Below are 17,027 nucleotides of genomic sequence, written 5' to 3'. Positions count from 1 at the left end.
AGGATGAGGAGGGGGTTGGGGCCGTGCCTCCATTTTGCCAGTAACGCCTAACGTGGCTCCTGACATGAAAGGTCATGTGGGTGACAAGGAGACAACACCACTACGTGCTCTGCTGTCTGAACAAACTGAGTAATAGACGTGCAGCGATGAATCACTAGCAGGATTTGAGAAGTAATCTGACTACTCAGTCACTGACCTTGAAGTACACGCGTTACATACTGATTTGAGAGCTTAACAGCTAGCAGGAAGTTCGTACCTCATGGAACTACTCACAGTTAACATACCACAGTAACTGAAATTTGAACTGTTGCTGTTAAGGAACTGGTTTATTTAACTGTATCAGTGCCATGGAAATTTATGGACATGGGAGTTGTACAAACAGAGGACTGCCTATACATTACTTTTTTACATTAACCCAGAAAGGCTCAAAGAGATGACTGCTGAGTAATGAAACAGTCCATCTAAATTGACATCAAATAATTTATCTTAAGGTACCCAAAGGCAGTGTTAGTACACACTGAGTACATATGTGTGATTTGGCAAAACCAACTTTAACATGTATCTTAGAATTACAGAACTTTAGAAATACAGAAAGGGTCACAATCGGACACCACAAATTATCCAGCATGTTTGTTATGAATTATTTCTCCTCCTTCGATTTCAATTTGCTCATATAGCCACTTTCGATCACAGCGGCATTCGGCACCACATTTGGTAGAACCGCAGGCAGGACAAGCATAGAAACAGCCTAAGCAGTCTTCATCGAGGCAGTCACAGAGGTCCATTCCACTGAAAATCAGGAGACCCTGGCTATCGTAGACCTTACTCTTTGCCGGGATCACCTGTCTGTAATACAAAACACAAGGCAAGTTATACACTTCATGCATATTTCATTTCTGAATATTTAGTTGACAATAGGGTAATAAAAAAAATGTAAGGGAGATAAAATGTTTCGGATTATAGATGAAACTTTGCCAAACTGATACCTGGGTTACCTGACTCAAAGTTACTCTACAATTAACAGTTAACAAACTGCTTGTGAGAAGAAGGCCCTCTCTTGTAAAGGGTTGAAACATATCCAAAGGAATGCAGGCGAAATGTGTCCAAAAATAATAATATAGCTGCTAAAACTATTTATCCCTTACCAAAAAGAAAAGACTAGGTAATAGTGGTGCATTTTATTAGCAACCAATCTCTTTACTGCTTTGTGAACACAGCTTTATTTTTATCACAGTATACCATCCAGCTGTTTTTTATACTGCAATTAATCTGTTTCTTGTTCTTTGACAGACTAGCAAATCTGGCCTCAAAGCACCTAATGACTCAATGGAAAACCTTCACAGATGGAATAATGGCCTGTATAAAAAATAATTCTGGATGATTACACTAACATTGCTTTGTCAATTTGTATTTTAGAAATGCTCAATTTAAAAAATCATATTCTAAACAATTTAGCTTTCTTGTTCGTTCTATTAACTACACCAAAATTGTTTCTATTTTGCTATGCTTAGAAGTTCAGTCATGTCTGTCTCTCTGTGACCCCATGGACTGCAGCCCGCCAGGCTCCTCGGTCAATGGGGATTCTCCAGCCAAGAATACTGGAGTGGGTTGCCATGCCCTCCTCCAGGGGATCTTCCCAACCCAGGGATTGAACCCAGGACTCCTGCATTGCAGACAGATTCTTTATCGTCTGAGCCACTAGGGAAGCATAAGTAATCCTTGCTTGAGGACATTCTATATACAAGGACTCTTTCTCTTAGAAAATGTGTCCTAAGTCATTCAGTCATGTCCCGCTCTTTTTCACCCCATGGACTACAGTCTGCCAGGCTCTGTCCACGGGATTCTCCACACAAGAATACTGGAGTGGGTTGCCATGCCCTCCTCCAGATCTCCCCAACTCAAACCCATGTCTCCTGTGGTTCCTGCACTGCAGGCAGATTCTTTACCACTGAACCACCGGGGAAGCCCATTTCTATTTTAGACATTAAAAAATAAAAAACAACCTTGCATTCTCACAAAATTTGTTTTAGTTGCCACCTATAGAGCAGAGATATACAACTGATGTATTAATGCTTTTCAAATAATTATTTTAGTTACAAGAAGTATAGTGTGCTTAAATTATTTTAATTACTGTGCCAAAAAGATTATATAAATGCACTTCATTGAGACTTTCTTAGAAACAAAAAATTTTTAGAGTGGAAGGGAACACCTTAATTTTCTATGAGACCCTTGGGGGTTCTTACTAATTCCAGATTATCGAATTTAAACTATCTAACCAGAAAACTCAAAACTTGTAAGAGAAAGATAGGAAAACAATGCAGATGTGAGGCAAGCTAACATATGACTTAAACAACACATAGTGTACCTGTCTGAACCAGCTGTTGCATTTTTGGTAAGCCTTCTTTTTTCTCTTTTACCAGTTTCTGGAGCAAATTCAGTTTGCTTTCCTGGATTTGCAAATTGTAATGACCTCAAAGCTTTAGCAGTTCTTCCCTGAATAAAAGTTAACAAATTATTAACTCAAATCTTAATATCAAACCATACACAGATATTTCACTTAACATTAATCCAGATTATTTCTTAGCCGGGAAGACAGTCTGGAACTTGTAAAAAAGAAAGAAAAAAGTTTTAGTGCCCAAATGTAACAAAATTTATACTGGGTCCTGGAGCTATGCCTTTGAGGGGATAACAAAGGAAAAGCACTACATATAATTTAAAATTTTAATTATCTTTTAATTTGGTTTATTAATATAATAGAAAGGAGAAAATTGAGAAAAATATGCCAGCAGCAAGAATTATAAATTGCTTATAAATAGAAAATTTGACAAGTCCTCCTTTGACATACCAGTCCTTGTTCTACACCAGAAAGCTTTACAAAATCTTAAACTGTTCTGATAATGGTTAAATAATCTAAATGTAGGCATGTGAATAAGGAAGAGAGTTATAAGATATTTAATACTTGCAATGTAAAAATGTATGCTTTTTGACAGTAGGGAGTCCTAAAATTAGCCTTGACCATAACAAGAATTCAGAGCTAGACGCAAAGGAAATTCACAAACATCTTAAAAACCCAGATAAGAATGGGATAGTGCCAAAGTCAAAAGAAAGGCTGAAATAAGAAACAATTATTTCAAGTCACAAAGTTCCTTTTAGAGCAGCAGTTTTCAAGTCTTTCATAAAAAAGGGAATTCATTCTGCTGTATTTCAAACTCTTGCTGGCAGGCATAACCCACTGAGTTACTTCTGTATCAGAAAAAGAGCTAAGATTGTTAAGCTCTGGCAATGCCAGAATGTCTGAGCACTAGGAGTTGCCGCTTGAAAGTCTAGGGAATATTATATTATTCTTTCCCCAAGCCAACTCTCTTTACCATACAATCTGGGTTTCCACAAATATTTAGAAAACATCATCTATTTTCACCTCCCCAACTTTACATTCACTGCATTCAAGTCCATCCCTTGATATTCTAGTGGAATTGGTCCCACTATCAGTTCTGGATACCAAAATGCTAGGCTGCTGCTCCAGTCCCAGAGTTGGCCCTCGCGTCTTTGGATTCAACCAACCACAGACTGTAATAGTACTGTACTGACTGAAAGAAGTCCACATATAAGTGGACCTGCACAGTTCAAACCTGTGTTGTTTAAGGGCCAACTGTAATAAAGTGATATAAATGATTTCTTTATAATTAAATAAAACCCTACATTGTAGAAGTAGCAGAGAAAAAATTGACTCTACATACGTCTGAGTCAGGTTTTCTTTTCTGCCGGTCTTCAGAATCAACATCCACACTTCCATTGATTATTTGTGTACATTTTGGACAAAGCTTCCAACCAGGTACAAGCTGTCTTCCAAATTTTGCACTCAGAAAAGTGGCATCATCTAAATCAATTACATGTAAATTTTTTTTGGCTAGTTTTTTGTGTATGTTAAATGGGTCACAACATGACTTCTGCAAATCCTCAAATCTGTCGATGTAAACTTTTGCATGATGGAAGCAGATTGTATTGTTCCCAGAAAGTGTCATTCCAGTTCTCAACTGAAGTAGAAGCATGTCATTTGATGACAATTCTTGCAAAGTCTTGAAACCTGTATGACGAGTATAATAGGTTTTATGGCACTCATTTGTGGTTCGAAGCTGGACTCCAACTGAACATGGATCCATCATGCTTGATTATAGTAAATTTCCTTTCTGATTTTCACCTAGAGATCACTCTCTAGCAGATCACCCTAGAGAAAAACATTAAAGACAGTCAGATTTGTGCTGCAAAAATTTTATCTGAGAAGCTGAAAAAGCATTTGAGAAAATGCAAGGCCTGCATAATAAAAAGAAAACTCTTAGCAAGCAAGGAATAGAAAGACATTTACCAAAAGCCTACAAAAACATAAGAAAGCAATCATGGCAAGTGTGACTATAGTAAATATGTCAATTCTACAGGAATTTATCTATAAATTCAGTATGATTCTAAACCAAATTTCACCAGGTATTCCACAAATCCCCCACCACCCAGAATTTAGGAAGCTGGTCTATGGAAGTGTAAAGGTTCAAGAAAGCCAAGATAATCTTGAAGGAAATCAAAATAAGAAATTTATTTACTATAAAGCTATTATCATTAGAACAATGTGTGGGATCTCTCAGGTATCACTGTTAGGGTAGAATTATTTACTATTAGATAAAATACAGGATGCTCAGTTAAATTTGAATTTTAGATAATGCATAAACAATTTAAATTATATCACAAATATTGCTAAAAAGTCATTTGTTGCTTCTCTGAAGTTAAAATTTAACTGGGTTTCCTCCTATGTTTTATTTGCTAAACTTGGCAGCCTCATTTACCGTGCCTTCCCTCTCCCCATCTTCTAGTACGTAGAGATCTTTCTTTGGTGCCAGTTCCACATTATCTCCCACCTCTTCTGTGCTGTTAAAAGAAAGCTGAACTACCACCGATGAACAAATTACAGGACCTCCTCAGGTAAAAATTAAAGTGCCCCGTCTGAAAGAAGACAAGACCAGTTGCAGTACAAAAAGTATTTTTCACACTGCTTAAAGCTCAGTGGCATACTGGAACCATTCACTTGAGTGAAACTGTCATGATAAAAGTGTACACACCTCAATCAAAGCAGTTTTACATTCAAACACTGCTTTAAAAAATGAAGAAGAAAAAGGTTAGCTCAAGAAGCACAAAATTTCAGGCATTGATTTCAGTGGCTGCTGCCTGCTTTCTAACACCTACCCCCTCTGGTTACTCCTCCCCTGTAGTAACTCCCAATGTTCTCCCTTCTCTTCCCCTCCCTTAGGCTAAGATTCTAATATGAGTTCTCAGAATTTGTTTCCAAGCAACTGTTTCTTCTGCACACTTAGGCCTGTGCTCTGGCAATGTCACCCACAATTAGTATTTTTTTTTTCCTTCAAGTGGTAGTCTAGTAGCCTCATGTTGTTCTCTTCACTTGCTGCTGCTACTGCTAAGTCACTTCAGCCGTGTCCAACTCTGTGCAACCCCATAGATGGCAGCCCACCAGGCTCCCCCGTCCCTGGGATTCTCCATGCAAGAACACTGGAGTGGGCTGCCATTTCCTTCTCCAATGCATGAAAGTGAAAAGTGAAAGTGAAGTCACTCAGTCGTGTCCAACTCTTTGCAACCCCAAGGACTGCAGCCCACCAGGCTTCTCCGCCCATGGGATTTTCCAGGCAAGAGTACTGGAGTGGGGCGCCACTGCCTTCTCCTCACTTGCAGCATGGTGCTATGTTTGCCAAGGCTTCCCAAGTGACACGAGTGGTAAAGAACCTGCCCACCAATACAGTAGACATAAGAGAAATGGGTTCCATCCCTGGGTTGGGACGATCCCCTGGCAGAGTGCATGGCAACCCACTCCAGTATTCTTGCCTGGAGAATACCGTGGACAGAGGAGCCCGTCGGGCTAGCACCCATAGGGTGGCAAAGAGTCAGACACGACTGAAGTGAATGAGCACAACACAGCACAATGTCTTCCTTAAATACATTACTATTTATTGTCCATGAACTAGTACTAGCATCAGCAGGGAACTTATGAGAAAAGAGAGATCTCAGTGGGCTCAGTGAATTAGAATCTCATTCAAAAAATAAATCCCCAGATGATACATAAGCACATTACAGTTTGAGATGCACTACTATAGATAATTCAATTAACAGAACATTCACCAAGCATCTTCTATATTTACAGAATACACCAAAAAAGAGTAAGAAACACATACAGACATGCACTTGCCTTCTAGGAAGTCTGATACTTAAGGGAAGATTATTTGAGAGGGGGAGAGGGAGCTGTAAATTTCATAAACTAGATTTGGAGAAAAATACCTGGCTTCAGTGGAAAACTGCACTGTTGAGAGTACAACCTTCAGGTTGTCACATTCTGATTACATGAGAGCTCTGCATCTTTCGCTGCCTTTGAGCTATTTTACACCTGACAACTGTATGTAACTAACAGCAATGCAGAACAATTCTTGTCCATATTCTGGTAAATTCTGTTAGAGGTACAACTGACTCCCCTGGCCCACTGTGGAAGAAGACAGTTTTGCCTCTACTTGCTCATTTATTTCAATATTCCTGATCAATAAATGTGTCTGTTCTATCATTTGAACTGGTTATAGCATTTTACCAATCCCCTTGTTAATAAGGAAAATAAAAACCAGGCACTACTGATTTTATACCAGTGTCACAGTCACAATTTTACTTCCTCCCTCTTTTTTTTTAATGGAAAATACATTAAACATAGGAAAAGTTTAATTTGCTCCAGCCAAGTCACTTAGACCAGCACAATATCTAGTATTTCTCACAGAAGGAAAAAAAAAAAAAAAAAACCAGCTTCTTATGGGACTGGATGTAAACCATATACCAAATAAGCCCTAAACGTGTTCATTTAGACCTGATTACTTTAGATTGGTTTTCCACCCTCCCCTCCCTACCCCTCTTTCAGGAAAATTTCACTATGGTACAAGTGAGATCGGTCTGTAAGTACTTTCAAACTACACTGAGTGATGTAGGATTATTAATTCCTGAATGTCAATGAGTATCCTAAGGCCTTCCTATATAAATGTTCCAATGAACTTTATTTGTACATTTTCCACTTCAAATAGAAAAATGCCTTTTAACAAGTTAAATTTTACCTGAGACCTGTACTACTGGTTCTTGAACAGGCCTGCCTAAAGAAACCCTCCTACTCTCTGTATGGCTTCTGTAAGACTCAAGAACATCCCACTGTTTACCTATGACCAGAACAAAGGACCTCCAAATCCCCATTGTCTCATTTATAAATTTGTGAGTAATTAGCTGAATTGCTTGCTGAAATAATCAACTGGAACAAAATTGGAAAAATATAGCTAACCATATTTTAAGTTTCTCTCCTTCCTCTAGGCCCCTGAACTTTGGTATAACCTCGGCCAGAGCCAGCAAGGAATCCCTCCAGAGAAAAAGCTGGCCTCAGGCTAAAACAATCTGGGATCTACAATCAGACCAAGCAGTTCTGTTCCAAGCACTGTTTACTCCTCCCCTGAGAAGCTGGTAAATCTTTTGGTCAGAGAATTCTTTCCACTGCAATAATCTCTTTTCCCCTCTGGCAATAATGCTTTCAATAAAGTCTCTCCCTACTAACTCCGGATTTTATTATTTGACCCTTTCTTTAAAAAGTTCTGCATTCTCAATTTTCTCTTGCTTTAGAACTGCCAATACTTTCTAAACAGAGTAACTAAACAGAGTATGTTTTGTGATTCTAAGATTAACTTTCAATATTTTTATAGCACTCCCAGAAGAGTGGAGAGAGAAAGAAGTAAATATAGATTTGTTAGACTTCATTCTTCTATACCTGAGGTAGTAAACACAAGTACTGGATATTTGCTCCTCATATGATGTGAACACTGACAGCTCAGGGAATACGCCTTTTTAAAAAACTGAGGTATTGACACATATTAGTTTCAGATGAAACAATGCAGTATTTGTACATATTGCAAAATGATCCACACAGTAAGTTTAGTTAATATCTGTCACCACAGTTAGAAATTTCTCTCTCTTTGATGAGAACTTTTAAAGTCTACTCCCTCAGCAGCTTTTAAATATGCAGTACAGAATTACTAGTTAGTCATCCAGCTGGACGTCACCCCACTACTTATTTACAGCTGGAGTCTGGACGCTCTGACCCCCTTTTCACCCACTTTGCCCACCCTGACTCTTCGCAATGGCCATTTCCAATCTGTTCTTTTAATCTACCAGTTTGGTTTTTAAACTTAAATTATCTTTGCTAGATCCCTTGAAGTAAGTTTTAAGCATTTTCTCTTGCTATCCATTACCCAACTCTAAGGTAGGTAGGGTAGGTGCACTGAAGAAGTGGCCTCAAACAAGGCCACAATGCTAGCAGGTTTTCCTAATCCCATGAGCTCTAGGACCCGATCACAGGCCTCCTACGGGGGTTAAAGCAGCACCATCACAATCATCACTACCACTAACACAGCAGAGGGACACGGGAAATAATTAGGGAACTCATTGTTTTCTTCCCCGAACTATAGGGGAGATATGACAATACGTTCCAATGTGCCAAGTTCCCTAATACAGCCTGTGCTTTGTTACCACTCTTGAAGTTAGTAGGAAAAAAATCACATTAAGAGGAACTTTAACCAAACAAAAAACTTAAATGTATTTTTAGGTCAACTTTTAAGAATCTTTCCCTTTCATGAAAAATGTCTTTTTTCAGTATAGGGACAATTTATAAGGCATTTTCCCATTTATCTTTTATTTAATAAAATAATAATAATAATTCCATTCACCCCTCCTATGCAAATCAGCAGTTTCAGGCCTGGGTGCGTGCACACCGGAGAGTGCACACACACGACGTCATGCCTCTTGCAACTGTCAACTTTTTGTGCCCATTATCCTCAAATACTACCTATAGGACATGTGAATGGGTACCAAGAGAAGGGTTAAATGGCTAAGTGAAATAGTCTTAAATCTCAAGACCCAGGCACCATAAAGTAAACTTCAGACAATAACACAGTCCACAGTATCCAGTCAAAGATGACAGTGTAGAAGACCCTGAACTTATCTCTTCACATGAACATGCTGAATTTGTACCTACATACAGATCAATTCCTGCTGAAGAAATACTGAGGGCTGCAGAGCAAGTGATAGAGGGATCACACAGGATGGGTAAAAGAGACAGAGACATGGTGTCGATGGGAAACCCATCCCCCACAAGGGTCTTCAGCAGGGAGGAATATCATTGAGGAGCCTGTACACAGACTTGCCCATCCTGGGACAGAGCAAAAAAGCAGCTGTTTCAAGGGCACCTACACTATCATGAAGGGAATCCATTTACTAACCCTAAAGAGCCTGCCAAATGATCAGAGAACTTCTGAAACTGTAGCTGCAGTCTAAGGTACCAGGGAGACATGCGGGTTTGATCCCTGGGTCAGGAAGATCCCCTGGAAGAGGGCATGGCAACCCACTCCAGTGTTTTTGCGTGCAGTATCCTATGGACAGAGGAGCCTGGCGGGCTATAGTCCACAGGGTTGCACAGAGTCCGACACGACTGAAGTGACTTAGCACGCATGCTTGGGAATTTATATATATATATATATGTGCACACACACGTTATTATTATATGTCAATATATATGAACCTATGGTAACCACAAACCTACAACAGATACACAAAAACCAGAAAGAAATCCAAAAGTAACACTGAAAAAATAAATCATCAAACCACTAGAGGAGAGACCAAGAGAAGAACTACAAAAACAACCAGAAACAATCAACAGAACGGCAATAGGTACATGGAAAAGGTCAGTTTTCATTCCAATCCCTAAAAAAGGCAATGCCAAAGAATGTTCAAACTGTCGCACAATTGTACTCATCTCACACGCTAGCAAAGTAATGCTCAAAATTCTACAAGCCAGGATTCAACAATACATGAACCCTGAACTTCCAGATTTCAAGCTGGTTTTAGAAAAGGCAGAGGAACCAGAGATCAAATTGCCAACATCTGCTGGATCATCGAAAAAGCAAGAGAGTTCCCGAAAAACATCTATTTCTGCTTTACTGACTATGCCAAAGCCTCTGACTGTGTGGATCACAATAAACTGTGGAAAATTCTTTAAGAGATGGGAATACCAGAGCACATGACCTGCCTCCTCAGAAATCTGTATGCAGGTCAGGAAGCAACAGTTAGAACTGGACACGGAATAACAGACTGGTTCCAAATAGAAAAAGGAGTATGTCAAGGCTGTATATTGTCACACTGCTTATTTAACTTATATGCACAGTACATCATGAGAAACGCTGGGCTAGAGGAAGCACAAGCTGGAATCAAGATTGCTGAGAGAAATAGCAATAACCTCAGATATGCAGATGACACCACCCTTATGGCAGAAAGTGAAGAAGAACTGAAGAGCCTCTTGATGAAAGTGAAAGAAAAGAGTGAAAAAGTTGGCTTAAGGCTCAACATTCAGAAAACGAAGATCATGGCATCTGGTCCCATCACTTCATGGCAAACAGATGGGAAAACCGTGAGAGACTTTATTTTTGGGGGCTCCAAAATCACTGCAGATGGAACCTGCAGCCATGAAATTAAAAGATGCTTCCTCCTTGGAAGGACAGTTATGACCAACCTAGAAAGCATATTAAGAAGTAGAGACATTACTTTGTCAACAAAGGTCCGTCTAGTCAAGGCTATGGTTTTTCCAGTAGTCATGTATGGATGTGAGAGTTGGACTATAAATAAAGCTGAGCCCCGAAGAATCGATGCTTTTGAAGTGTGGTGTTGGAGAAGATTCTTGAGATTCCCTTGGACTGCAAAGAGATACAACCAGTCCATCCTAAAGGAGATCAGTCCTGAGTGTTCATTGGAAGAACTGATGCTGAAGCTGCAACTCCAAAACTTTGGCCACCTAATTCAAAGAACTGACTCATGTGAAAAGACCTTGATGCTGGGAAAGACTGAAGGAGGGAGGAGAAGGGGACGACAGAGGATGAGATGGTTGGATGGCATCACTGACTCAATAGACATGAGTATGGTAAACTCTGGGAGTTGGTGATGGACAGGGAGGCCTGCTATGCTGCAGTTCATGCGGTCACAAAGCGTTGGACTCGACTGAGTGACTGAACTGAACTGCACTGAACACACATACCTATCAATAATCACTTTAAATGTAAGGAGATGAAATGAACCACATAGGGGTGGGGTGACTGGATTAAAACAATAAGTCCCATCTATATATTGCACAATAATGTTCCCCTGGTGGCTCAGGTGGTAAAGATTCTGCCTATAATGTGAGAGACCCAGGTTCAACCCATGGGTCTGGAAGATCCCCTGAAGGAAATGGCAACCCACTCCAGGATTCTTGTCTGGGAAATCCCACGGACAAAGGAGCCTGGCAGACTACAGTCCAAGGGGTCACAAAAAGTTGGAGATGACTAACACTTTATTGCAAGAACGACTAAGACTTTGATATACTGCACAGTGCTCGTATTGGGAACAACTCAGCAAACCTTTCAGGTCTCTAAACTCCATTTGTGATTTGTCTCTATTCCTAGGGTCCTTAAAGGTCAAAGAGAACAGAATACTTCGAATTCAACAACTGAGGGATGGTTTACAGACCAAGACGAATGAGTAAAGCTCTCTTTATTTTATCTGAATTCTGGATGTGGTCAAAACTGTCAAGCACTACTAACTACTCCTGGAGATGAACAATACTTTAATTTTTTAACAGTACTTCAGTTTTTTTAAACAGATTAATTAACAGTACTTAATACTACTTATAATACTATGGAGAAGGAAATGGCAACCTACTCCAGTATTCTTGCCTGGGAAATCCCATGAACAGAGGAGCCTGGCAGGCTATAGTCCATGGGGTTGCGTAAGAGTCAGACAAGACTTAGGGACTGAACAACAACCACAATTAACTTAATACTCAATATAGATGTTGGGTAAGTGATTGTGACCTTGAATTGTAAGCTAATGTGTGGAAAACACTCACCTCTTCCTAGAAAACAAACGTTTGGACACTGAGCATGGCATTATTGGTTCAAACATCACACAATGCAGGTCAAACTACACTACCTGAAAATTTCTGTTACATTTTAAGTCTTCATATTGGGGCTTCCCTGGTGGCTCAGCTGGTAAAGAATCCTCCTGCAATGCAGGAGACCTGGGTTCCATCCCTGGGTTGGGAAGATCCCCGGAAGAAGGCGGACATGATTGCACGACTCTCACTTTCACTGTTCTCTATGCTCGGAAAGCCAGGCAATGCTAATTAATCCTTCAAGACAGTGTGCCCATATTCATCTTTCTGGCATGCCTCACCCAAATTCTATTGTTACAGATTCTTTTTCCTCTGTTTGAAACTTTGCCTCTATTACTTCTCAGCTGTTGGAAGACAGGAGCTATATGGTGTTATTTTCTATATCACTTAAGTAAAAAGAAGAAGGAAGTTCAGGGACTTCCCTTTTTATAGCACTCATCACTGGCTTTCTTCTTTCCTGTTAGTTTTTTCCATTACATACTAAGCTCCATGAGGGCCAGGAATCATCTGGGTCCTGTTACAGCTGTAGCTTCTTTCGAATGAATCCATGTTCCTCAAACTGCCAGAATTTCACACGGAAAAGGCTGAATCGCCCCCAAATCAGTATAACCAGATGCTCAGGATCCTGCAACTATCCCAATTTCAATCCTGTGGTCACAAGCACAGTGATGGCATTCCTCCCACACACCCTTCCCTAGGGGCTTCTTCTCTTTGGAGCAGTAGTTTAAAGTCCTTAACACTTTCTTTGTTGAGTTAGTCACATCCAGACTCTTTTGTGACCCTGTGGACTGTAGCTCAACAGACTCCTCTGTCTGGGATTTTCCAGGCAAGACTACTGGAGTGGGTTGCCATTTTCTTCTCCAAGGGATCCTTCCAACCCAGAGACCAACCTGCATCTCCTGCATTGGCGGGCGGTTTCTACCACTGAGCCATCTGCCAAGCAACAGTTTCTTTAGCCTGATTAGAATCCCAACCTCCTTCCTTCCAAAAACTGAGCCTGGGAATACCTACTCCACTATCACGCAACTTAAAAGTTTCATCTTTTATATTTTTCAATAAATGATTCCCCTCTGGGAAACTAAAACATTTTAGGAATGACAAAGTATGGGAAGTCTTGCTAAGAACAAGATTGTAAAGGTAAAAGTATTGTTTTAAAAAGTGAAAGTCGCTTAGTCGTGTCAGACTCTCTGCGACCCCATTGAGTATACAGCCCATAGAATTCTCCAAGCCAGAATACTGGAGTGGGTAGCCCTTCCCTTTTCCAGGGGATCTTCCCAACCAGGGATCCAACCGGGGTTTCCCGCACTGCTGGAGGATTCTTTACCAGCTGAGCCACAAGGGAAGCCGAAGAATACTGGAGAGGGTAGCCTATCCCTTCTCCAGGGGATCTTCCCGACCCAGGAATCGAACCGGGGTCTCCTGCATTGCATGCATAACTACCCTACTTTTCACCAGCTGTTTGAGAATGTTGTAAGCCACCAGATCCAGCGTATGAGCCCCTATTATGTTCATGCTACCGGGATGGAGAAAAGAATACTATTCGACCTCCAGCCTCAACCAAACAGCTAGGACTAGGAAGGTTCTGATTTAAAAAATAAAACCCAAAGAGCAGTGGATGGGGTTCTAAGCCACAAAAGCTCTCCTCTAAATAAGACAAACCTTAAGTCAAAATTAGGACGGCTCCAGGTCTCCCCAAGAGAGGCGACAACCCGCGGAGTCGACAGGAACCGTGCTTGACTTCGACACAAGGCGCCGCAGATCGACCGGAGGGAGAGGGGGTCGCTGCAGGGCCGCAGGCCGCGGAAGGCCCCAAGAACGCAGCTGAAAATTCCCCTCACGTGTCCAACGTGCTCCCCCTCCTCTGCTTTGGGACCCTCCCTCAGCTGGCCCGAGCCCCGCTCCCACCCAGGAACGCGTCTCCACGCCCCAGACCCTCCCCTCTATCCCCTGTTTACCTTTAGCTCGAGCTCTCTACCAACCCAGTGCGCACCATAACCGCCGCCTCTGAGAGTGGCCTGGGTACGCGCTTTTCAACACTTCCTGGAGTTTACCACCGAGAGAACGGCGAGGGAGGCTAGAGAGGCTCAGCGCTACCATAAAGAGAGGCCCTAAAGAAGTCTAGAGGGGAACAGAGCTTGGCGGCCTCCGGGGCGGAAAGGGCGGGGCGGCGTGAATTGGCGAATGATTCAAGGTGAGGCAATAGTTGCTTCAGATGCTGACGGAATTTTTTTTTTTTCCTTTGACATTAGGGAATTGTGCCTAGGGTCAACTTTACCAAGATGCAAGTTCCGCTAACTTGAGTTGTGTTCGCGAGTTTCTACGTCTGTGCGTGACGCAGAATCTTTGCACCTCAAGCCTCCTAATCCCTGAAGAAGTGAATGAATTCAAAACACCTTAAGAAGGCCCTCTGTATGAGGTCTCCCATTTTATGATTTACTTAATTCAAGCGAAATATATTCCAAAATGCATCCCCTTTGTTATAAACTATAAGAATGTGTATGCTCACTGGCTCAGTCGTGTCCGACTCTTTGTGACTCGGTGAACTGTAACCTGCTGGCCCCTCTGTCCATGGGATTCTTCAGGCGAGGATACTGGAGTGGGTTCCCATTTCTCCTCCAGGGGCTTTTCCTGAACGAAGGATCGAACCCTTATTCCTTCTGTCTCTTTACCACTAGCGCCACCTGGGAATCCCATTATAAACTATGAGAATAGCTGTTTATTACTTCGAGTGAAATAGGAGGCCTCCCAGGCGGCGCTAATGGTAAAGAACCCGCCTACTAATGCAGGAGACGTAAAAGACGTGGGTTCGATCCCTGAGTTAGGAAGATCGCCTGGAAAAGGCATGGCAACCCGCTCGAGTGTTCTTGCCTGGAGAATCCCATCGACAGAGGAGTCTGGTGGGGTACGGTCCGTTGGGTCGGAAAGGGTTGGACAGGACTGAAGGGACGAAGCATGCACGCTTCGTGTAGGAACCAGGAAGACACTTGCAAATTTTCTGAGGAGAACAAAAAGTGTTGTCTTTCTTGTATCCTTATTGTCTGTACCAATTAGGAGCTCATTAATTTTTAAAGCCTGGCTTGGAGAATTTTGAGCATTACTTTGCTAGCGTGTGAGATGAGTGCAATTATGAGGTAGTTTGAACATTTCTTTGGCATTGCCTTCCTTTGGGATTGGAATGAAAACTGACCTTTTCCAGTCCTGTGGCCACTGCTGAGTTTTCCAAATTTGCTGGCATATTGAGTGCAGCACTTTCACAGCATCATCTTTCAGGATTTGAAATAGCTCAACTGAAATTCCATCACCTCCACTAGCTTTGTTCGTAGTGATGCTTTCTAAGGCCACTTGACTTCACATTCCAGGATGTCTGGCTCTAGGTGAGTGATCACAGCATTGTGGTTATCTGGGTCATGATGATCTTTTTTGTAAAGTTCTTCTGTGTATTCTTGCCATCTCTTCTTCATATCTTCTGCTTCTGTTAGGTCCATACCATTTCTGTTCTTTATTGAGCCCATCTTTGCATGAAATGTTCCCTTGGTATTTCTAATTTTCTTGAAGAGATCTCTAGTCTTTCCCATTCTATTGTTTTCCTCTATTTCTTGGCATTGATCACTGAAGACTGATGCTGAAACTGAAACTCCAATACTTTGGCCACCTGATGGGAAGAACTGACTCACTGGAAGAGACAATGATGCTGGAAAAGATTGAAGGCGGGAGGAGAAGGAGACAACAGAGAATGAGATGGTTGGATGGCATCACCAACTCGATGGACATGAGTTTGAGTAAGCTCCGAGTGTTGGTGATGGACAGGGAAGCCTGGCGTGCTGCAGCCCATGTGGTTTCAGAGAGTTGAGCTACTGAACTGAAGTGAATTTTTAAAGCAGATTTATTCACCTGGAATTTTTGAGGGCCCTCCATCTCTTAGCTAAGGGGCTAAGCCTTCAAATATTTTCAGGTAGGGGTAGGAGGACCCCCGTCCCACCCTGCCCTGCCTCACTAACTAGCCTATAAGGCAAACGTGGAGAAAAAGAGAGAAAGCAAGGCAGTCAGGCAGAGAAAGATTTATTATAGGAAGAAAGAAGAAAGAGACTGGCCTTAGAGAAAAACCAGTGCCCTCTTTTTAAAGCCAATGCTTCTTATACCCTATTGATGGGAAATTGTGCCCCAGAGGGAGGGGGCCTCAGTTTATCTTTAGCCCACAGCTGGGGTCTTGTGGTCATGTAGTTGAAGGAGTCTCACTGTTGGGGTCATCAGGTAGTCTTGAGAAACTGGTACCAGCAGAGAAAAACAGGATATTGCCATACGGGAGAAACAGAATGCCCACCAGGGCAATGTGGCCACTATGACTTTATTCCTTGTTTGTCAGGTCACCACAATGGGCCATATTTTAACTATTCGCTATGAGCCCCTTGTGAACCCTAACACAGCTGAGTGAAAAACTGGGTCAGGGAAATAAGAGCCACCAAAGCCAAAATGTTCTTGATTGTTGTTCTAGTTGCTAAGTCTTGTCCCACTCTTTGGTGACCCCATGGACTCTAGCCCACCAGGCTCCTCTGTCCATGGGATTATCCCAGCAAGAATACTGGAGTGGGTTGCCATTTCCTTCTCCAGGAGGTTTTCTGGATCCAGGGATGAAACCCTTAGCTCCTGCCACATGTCCTGTATTACAGGCAGATTTTTTTTTTTTTTTTACTACTCAGCCACCAAGGAACACCTACTGTCGGTTGTTTTCTGCAGTGAATCTATTGTTCTTCCTAACACCTCCTTAGTTTTCTGAATTTGAGCTTCAAGCCAACTTTTTCACTCTCCTCTTTCGTTTTCATCAAGAGGCTTTTTAGTTCCTCTTCACTTTCTACCATAAGGGTGGTGTCATCTACATATCTGAGGTTATTGATATTTCTCCTGGCAATCTTGATTCCAGCTTGTGCTTCTTCCAGCCCAGCGTTTCTCATGATGTACTCTGCATAGAAGTTAAATAAGCAGGTGACAA

The 17,027-nt window shown here is 41.7% G+C and overlaps 1 protein-coding gene across 1 annotated transcript; it reads right to left on the bottom strand.

Annotated features, from left to right (window-relative positions):
- Positions 1 to 307: 307 nt before the first annotated feature.
- On the bottom strand, positions 308 to 14,116 carry ARL14EP (ADP-ribosylation factor-like 14 effector protein). The gene is made up of 4 exons (XM_010831796.1): positions 13,996 to 14,116; positions 3,738 to 4,225; positions 2,366 to 2,493; positions 308 to 846 (listed from the first exon to the last, which is right to left on the bottom strand). The coding sequence occupies exons 2-4, from the start codon at positions 4,161 to 4,163 to the stop codon at positions 618 to 620; spliced, it is 783 nt and encodes a 260-aa protein (XP_010830098.1). The 5' UTR covers positions 4,164 to 4,225; positions 13,996 to 14,116; the 3' UTR covers positions 308 to 617.
- Between the last annotated feature and the right edge of the window lie 2,911 nt (positions 14,117 to 17,027).

The sequence above is a fragment of the Bison bison genome, unplaced genomic scaffold (assembly GCF_000754665.1).
Source record: "Bison bison bison isolate TAMUID 2011002044 unplaced genomic scaffold, Bison_UMD1.0 scf7180017864531, whole genome shotgun sequence".
Classification (NCBI taxonomy): Eukaryota; Metazoa; Chordata; class Mammalia; order Artiodactyla; family Bovidae; genus Bison; species Bison bison.
This window is presented reverse-complemented; position numbering and strand designations above follow the sequence as displayed.